General features: G+C 38.2%; 1 protein-coding gene across 1 annotated transcript; it reads right to left on the reverse strand.

Moving 5' to 3' along the window:
- Positions 1-1,579: 1,579 nt before the first annotated feature.
- On the reverse strand, positions 1,580-8,012 carry LOC139736050 (aquaporin-9-like). The gene is made up of 7 exons (XM_071646798.1): positions 7,824-8,012; positions 7,228-7,348; positions 6,534-6,671; positions 5,418-5,536; positions 2,923-3,140; positions 2,284-2,435; positions 1,580-1,861 (listed from the first exon to the last, which is right to left on the reverse strand). Exons 1-7 carry the CDS (start codon positions 7,926-7,928, stop codon positions 1,677-1,679), a joined length of 1,038 nt encoding a protein of 345 aa, XP_071502899.1. The 5' UTR covers positions 7,929-8,012; the 3' UTR covers positions 1,580-1,676.
- Between the last annotated feature and the right edge of the window lie 385 nt (positions 8,013-8,397).

The following is an 8,397-nucleotide window of genomic DNA, read 5'->3' on the forward strand; positions in this document are numbered from 1 at the left end:
AAGGTCTTTGTTTTTTATCGTACTGATTTATTATGCACTAAGATGAGGAGACGTTTGAAATAATCACGATGTTAATTATTATGATATCATAAACCGTTCCCAATCCAGCACCTAAATAATTACGTTCCTAGGACGGTATACAACTATCATACAATGATCATCGATCATCAGTGATGGTGATCAATCGAAATCCCGCTTCACAAGTTTTATCAATTAAACCACCGTGTCTTGGGATATGGCACGACAATGATTGAATACAGACAGTGCAATATCATATCATGTTAACAATTCTACGCGGTATACAAAATATTTGATCATCAACACAGTCATACAAGAACAATTACAGTTGACAGAATACAAATTGGTATACACGTAATACTTTGCACTTTCTCTATTTCATTATCTTTCATATTTTCTCCCCCTCCCTCTTTACCGCATTATTGTAATTATATCGTTCTTTCATTACTATTGACCCAACACCTTAAAGACTACAGTGGACCTTCCGAAACTTCTTCCAAAATAGTACAAATGCTGCTACAATCATGTTTAAATTAACAAAGAACATAGAGAACAGAGAAAGCCAGTTTGATACACAACGTGTTAGCTATGTATGAAAAAGGTGGATTATTTTCCCAAAAATAAATCAAGGTATTTCCCGTTGATTCAAAGGCACAATTTGATTTCAGAATACATATACGGTCTTCTTTCTTCTTTTAATATCCAGGGCAGCCTCTTCAGTGTTGCCACTTGTCTACCAGAGTGTCCTGCCATGATTATTAACCTATTGCCATTTTTGCTATAATTAACCGTTGCCAGGTACATTTTTGTACACCTAGGTCGAGAGGGACATGGTGGGTAAAACATCTTGTCAAAGGACGTTAGCACTGGACGGGAATCGAACTCGGGTCCTCCGACTGAAAGCCTAGAGTCTTACGCACTACGCCACAGTGCCCCCACATTATTATCTAAGACACATGCCAAATTTTTTGAAGCAAAACGTATTCTGGCTTTCATATCCCTAGAGGGCGTTTTTGAAGCAAAACGTAATCTGGCTTTCATATCCCTAGAGGGCGTTTAAACGTACAAGTCGAACTTAACAAACTTGAGATAACCTCATGATCCAGTAAAGCATGGATCTTACTTGTATTTAAAAGAGATTTGGAATTTTGAACTTCACTCCCCTGCATGTCGAGGTTGTGTTGTGTTGTGCAATCCACAGCAACAACGAAATGATTTCTTTTTATAGGCTTCCTAACCCGCTTGAAACCTTCATTTAAAATTCTTAATAAACCATACACTTAAAATAGAATGAGACAACACTAAGACAAAGTATAAATCTACCAAGTGATTTGGGTCTCGATGTCATCGAATAATAGTTCGTCATATTCATCAAATAATATCATAATCAATCTCCATCAAAATAGATACTCGTGCGTGTACTGATTTCCTTGAACACATGTTTTGAAGAAAAAAAAAAACACATTGTAAGTACACTTCTCAGGGTACATTTAAATAACTACTAATGGTGTCCTTGTTTTTTTTATCCTCAAATTCATAGAGGACAAAATTACATTCGAATACTCTTATCTTCAAGAGAATATAATGAAGAGGTGTTTTGAAATGCTACTTCAGTCACGTTACAAATGCATTTTCATATTACTATACAATAAAATATTTCACAAGAAAACGTCGTTGGTAGTTTCGTTCACCAGCGTTTGATCGTTGTAGATGACATCAACACACAATGGTCCCGACATCCTGTCTTCCCTGTCCTTTTCGTGGTTGACATCGAATTCCGTCATTGACGTCGAATTTTCACGACTGTTTGGAGCTTGAGAATTACCGACCTCGCCAGTCATTTCTGCCATGAATTGTATGAAAGTAAAATGGCAACATGGATGATCAAGTGACAGCGGTGATTACATCACTCTTATAACTGATTACATCGGCACCAAGTCATTGAGATTTGGGAATGTGAACCGGACATACCGTTATCCAATTAGGTCAAGCGAATTGCTCATCGATAACGGTCTCCTCCACCTGCATGCTCTAACATTATTTAAGATTCCATGAAATATATTTTCGTATATTATACGCATTATCTTCTACTACTTTTAAGTGCTTTTGTTTATATTTTCATTTGAAAAGTGCTGATTTTGTCATAATGATTTCATTTGTACAAGTGGAAAATAAAAGAAACTTAAAGCAAACTAAAACATAAGTGAACGCCTGCCCCACGTGATGAAAGTGCGAACAGACCGGCCGGATTCTGCTGATTCTCACCTGTAGCTTCACTATGCTGGATCTTGTCTTTGGGTTCTTCGGTCAGCGGTGGGTGATGCAGCGTAATGGCAAAGAAGTATGCCCAAGAACCGAGAGCAGATCCAATAGTTGGTCCCACGATAGGGATCCACCACCAGTGTACGCCGTTAGGTCTAAACGTGAAACAGGAAAGGGTTATTTTATAATTATTTTGTCGCTCAGACATCGAAACCCCCTCCAGGTCCACATAGTGACTGCAATGGAACGTACTAGTATTCTTTATTAGAGACACATTCCAGCTGTATCATATTTCACGTTTTTATCGAGGATGTGTGATATTTCCGAGGCAAAATAATTATTGCATTATTATACTTATATAAATGTGTACATCGCCGCATAACTTTTCAGAAAGAAGGTGTCTGACGACAAATCCATACAAAGCATTATTCAACCTAGGCAAGCTTCTCGTTACTTTCGCTGGAAAGAAAATCATTACGATTTGTATGTGCATTTTCATCTGCAATAATTTGTGAGTTTAGGTGTTCAAATGCAATCATTATGGGCATATCGAATAGTTGGACAGTATGTCCACTGATATACGGCGTCTTGAATTGGTCACAATATACGTGTACCAGGGAGGTGGTCCCTGCGTGTACTTACACCCAGACTTCGGGTCCGTAACCAACTGCCGTTAGTAACAACCTGCCCGATAGGTCCAATGAGGGATTGAGCGGCGCACCGGCATTGTACGCATACGACATGAGAATGGTGAAGACGATGATACCGAAGAAGAAAGGCGCCACGGCCAGCGGGGGCGCGTTGTTCCGATGATCCATTATCCCTCCTATGGCAGCAAGGAGCAAGGCCGTATTTAGGACCTATGGGACAATATTGTACACATGCATTTGTGGGATAAAAGAAGATGGTTGCATGACTAATTTTCAAAAAAGAGCTTCTTGATTGAATAACGAAAAAAGAAAAACCACACACTACATGAAAAAAAAAAGCAGTAAGCAGGGCCGGCGCACTGTTTTCAAAAGTGTGGGGGCCCACTTCCGGGTTTCATGAGCTAACAAGCAAAAAAAAAAAAAAAAAAAAAAGGTCCTCAGCTCAAACAAAAAAAGGTCCTCAGCTCATTCTCTCCCCTCCCATTGTAGTGCCTCTTACGTACTTCCGGGTTGAAAAAAGTGTGGGGGCCCAAAGTGATGACACCTTATGTATTCCTTTGTATATAATATGGTGCACAAAAAGTGTGGAGGCCCGAGCCCCCACGGCCCCCACGGCTGCGCCGCCCCTGGTAAGAAGTGTTGAGACTGCTTTGAATTTACTGACAGTCTTTACACACGTGTAATCTGGTACTGTCCATTTAAATGCACTGTTATCACTGATTTTCGTTTTTGGCATAATGGTAACTAACAGCTTATTTTCTGATCATTTGAATAATCTGATTTAACTCATGATGGTTAAACTCCATGTAATTATTGTTTGAATAATAAAGTTCTGCTACAGACGTGTCTTAACCGACGACCGTTCCTTTACTTGTTCATGCTAAACAGATTGCTTCGAAGACGGGATGCATATCTGTAAGTTTATTAGAAGACACACCATGTTCCCTTAATTGATAGGAGTACAGTAAAGGCTCTCAGTGATTAAAAACAACAATATAGGAACTAATCAAATCAAAAATATTAATTTTAGTAAGTTATTTTGTGCTTCAAGTTCTCAGAATCAAAGAACATGTAAGACCTACAAATGAATAAATGAATAAATAAATAAATATATATATATATATATATATATATGCAATTATCTCTATCATTTTATAAATCGTTTAATTCACGATGAAAACGTTTTTTTCTTTTATGACTTTCTTATACCGTTATGTTATAAAATTGTATAGACTTAACCGATTGCGAAAAATGCTATACGCGATAATTTAGTATGTGTGCCTTTGTGTGCGTCCATGCTCGTGTGGTATTTGACAGAAGAACATACTCATGGTGAGCTGCAAACTCTCTTTAGAGTTTGTGTGTCCTTTCTGAAACTCTGAAATTTGGATTCCTTTCATAAGCTGCGACAATGTAGAGGTATGTAATTCAGACCTTTACTCAGTATAATGAAACTGGAAACCTCTTTATGATGGAGGTGAAAACAATTCTATAGATTTCTAACACAATTACAGTGAACAAAGTCCAAACGTTATTCTCGGTACAAAAGGGGAGTGTATTCTTGGGTGACATGGGGTTAAAGTTTTTCTCTTTTTTTTTTTGGTTAAATCTGAGGTGTATTACAGTAATATTTCATGTTTGGAGATATTATTCTTCAACCATGCAAAATTTTGTGACGTTTGCAAAAGGAATATATGACCTTTAAAGATTATTCCACATCATGCTCCAGTTGGCTTCATATAAATGGAATAATATCAGAAGGGATGACAACATCTCCTTCAAGTCATACATAAAAGTGGTCATACAATTGCCAACTGTCAGCGTTTTATGAAGACACGGACAACTTTAAAGCCTCAAAGCTTTCTTATTAGGGCTGATTGTCAGGAAACCTCTATCGTTCTGTTTGTTTATATTTACGCCATTCAAACCAATGTGAATATTTTGAAGAACTACAATTTGATGATAAAAAGTGAACTTATGGAGGATTAATACTATTACGGAAAACAACGAAATACCGCGGAAACATAAAACAGCAAATTGCTGTGTTCCCGTAGATGGACATTATAATTATGTCCACCTTAATCGCTGCATTTCATGTGCAATCAACTGACGAGTTCGCCCTCCCTCCCTCTTTCCTTCTTTCTCTAGCTTATATATATATACAGTATATATATATATATATATATATATATATACATATATTTGTTATTCTTCCTATGTGGTATATGTGCCAAGGATACAATGAAAACATTTATCATCTTTTTAGATATTTTTACAACCCTCAATATTTGCGTATAGTTATTAGTTGCGAGACAGATTCATAAAATAGTTGATGATAATCTTGGTAGTTGCCAGACACAACTGCGTGTTAGTCATTTATTTTTGTTATTTACTCTTTGTTGTTGTTGTTGTTTTAGATTTCGATGGGGTAACAAGAAGGTTCATTACCAATCTCGCCTTCCGCTATATACAGGAAAGCGGACGTACCTGTTCGAAGAAGCCGGTAGTAACAGAGAGGTATGGTTGTGGAAACGTAGCGAAGATGGCCGCTGTGCCGTTCTCACCCAGAACCTGTCGAGTGCCCCCGTCAAACTCATCGAAAGCATCTTGCCAAGGAACGAAAAAATGATATGTGGGACAATATTATCGGGTACCCAATGTCATCAGTTATCTCGAGACTTTAGAGAATAATTTAGAATAAAATGTTTCAGAAGAAGGTTAGAATTGGCATATATTCTGACCTTGCATGATGCAGGATCATTATAATTACAGTTGGGGCTCTTGTTATTATCGCAGCTGATTCAGATAAGATGAAGACTACACGTTGTTGGAACGTGTAGGCCTACAGATTGTCCAATAAGTATTTTGTTAACCAATAATGTCTCATAATAAATCACGTGGTTTGGTGCAGTAAATATCTTTCTATTATAACGTTTACTATTCATTGTTAGTACTCTCTAAGGATGAGTGAAATGATCTTTCATTTGAGCACTTTGTTATCCTAATCATATCATAATGGCTTGTTACCGCTGTAAAACTTGCTTAATCCTCACATTTGCTTTATTCAACTGATCTTTCAATTAGCAAGATATATCAGAAGATTGGAGTTTGTGCTTCTTTCTCCTTTCTTAATCTCTTACTGATTTCAATATTAATTAAGAAGTTTTAACTAATCTTGCTTATAATATAAGATATGTAGCGAAATTCTGAGGTGGTGTTTAAATGACGACAAAATGATAGTGGTAAATTACTGATATTTGACAGAAGCGAGATTGAACGACACCTACAACGACACTTGTTTTGTTTTCAGCAACAACAATAAATACAAATGCCTGAAAATGTCGTAGCAACTAAGATTTTGCAAGAGGCGGCAGAAGAAAAACCACCCAGATGGAGAAAAGAATGATACAAAATATTGAAAATAATATAGGTCAAAAGTGCCGAGGGAAACCGCTCCTCACCTTTCGCAACCTTTCACCCCCTTGGTTAAATCCTCATATGTCACCACCAGCTCGACAACTTACTTTGCTTACGTCATCATCAAAGACGAAAGGTGTTTCGATGTTAGCTGATGACAGCGAGCTGTAAATGACTCTCACTCACCTTTGTAAACTAGATACACCAGGGCAGAGCCGACGAAGCCCCCGGCCAACTGGGACACGAAGTAGAAGGGAATCCTCCTCCACGGAAAGACACCTATCACTGCGATCCCAACGGACAGGGCCAAGTTGACATGACCACCTGTCGATATGTTTGCAAGCCAACTTCGTTTGTTACTCCTTTTTGGCGAGATATGGAAAACATGAGTAAGATCTGGAAATCAAATTTAGACGTTTTAGACAATTCTCTCTCTCTCCCTCGTTACCTCCCTCGCTGAACCTTATTCACGCATGCCTTAAAGGGCATGTGCCCTTACTACAAACAGGAGTATCACAAACACAAGAAGATCAAGGAAGAGCTATGCAGCCACTGACAACTGTCATGCTAAAAGGTGACGACTGAAACGAGACACTCTCAGTAATTGATTTTTGACAATATATCGTACGACTCTTGACGAATCATGCTACTAAAACATTCAATCAAACAGAAGATAAGTGTCATTTGATTCTGTTTTTTCTTAGCGTTTAACGCTATTTAAAGAAAGAACGCTAAATATAATGGGATTTAGAAATTCGAGTAATAACAAAAAGGTGTCATGTTTTTGATATATTTTACACGTTTGGTGAGAAATGAATTACAATGTAATTCATTTCAGATAAATCGAATCATGTCTGCTTGGTCTAGAGAGGTAAACAACCTGAGACGCCGAATCCGGAGAAGACAGCGAGACTGACGCCCATTGCTGATCCGAACGCCATGTTGAAACCCGACATCGATCTCGACACCGTCTCCTGAGCAACCACGGCGTGGGCAAAAAGCTGCGAAGATGAAATTATATTATTACTTCAATATCTACGTCATTGGCCTTAATCGTTTAATTACGAACATAAACCACAGTCATCAGAGTAAATGATTGTATTCTCAAGGATCTGTTGCCTCTATAGATTCACAAGGAAACCAAACAATTAAGATTAGAATGAAAACAGAAGATCCGGCAAATATTACTCCACAGCACAAAACGTAGCATAATTATTATAGCAGTCATTCGGGTCGGGGATTTTTTTCTCGACTTCTTATATCTCACTGCCTTCGTTGATACTCATTTTAAATATAAAAGTGAATTCTTCCATATTAGTTGATGCTAAGAGATACTTTGTAAATGGGTATAAGAATAATGGTCTCATGTCTCAGATACAGACTTATAGACAGATCGATACGCACAACTTAAGCGAAGAGGCTTTCTCAAAAAGATGAAATCAAAGTTTAATGGTGAAAGAGAATGCAATCACTTACCGCTAAAATCATTGTCGCGTAAAATTCACACAGCATAAATCTCAGGAGTTCATCTTGAATTGTCAGCGTTCTTAATAGCTTCTCGATCCATGACAGCTTTGCCATGATGAAGTCACAGAAGCACGATCCACGTCGTTTTCGGATGACGATGATACTTTCGGAACGAAAAGACGCACGTGTTTCGGCGAAGCATGCAGAAAATGGTATGGTGCATTTCACATTATCTTATCAAACCGTGATCATGATTACGTCGCACACGAGTTGCACACGGCAATTGATACTGACTGCTTGGCCACAAATTGAGACCTCATCGCCTCAATAGTGATCTGGGGATACCATGTATTTCATAAACATAATACAGGGAGTTTCCGAGATGTATCATAACACCAAGACCTTCTCAACCTTGATGCTAATATTGTGACATCACAGAGATGTGCAACGTCCATTGGGTGATTTTTGGAAGGAGAGGCGGGGTAATAACAAGATCTTGGAGGGTCCCAACGACATCGGTAAAGAGGGTCGGTCGTCAATCTTGCGCAGAAGTCAATATTTTTGACAAGGTCAGCGCTGCGGA

Source organism: Diadema antillarum, unplaced genomic scaffold (genome assembly GCF_040938485.1).
Source record: "Diadema antillarum isolate AM-2024a unplaced genomic scaffold, OU_Dant_1.0 seq00000620_RagTag, whole genome shotgun sequence".
NCBI lineage: Eukaryota > Metazoa > Echinodermata > Echinoidea > Diadematoida > Diadematidae > Diadema > Diadema antillarum.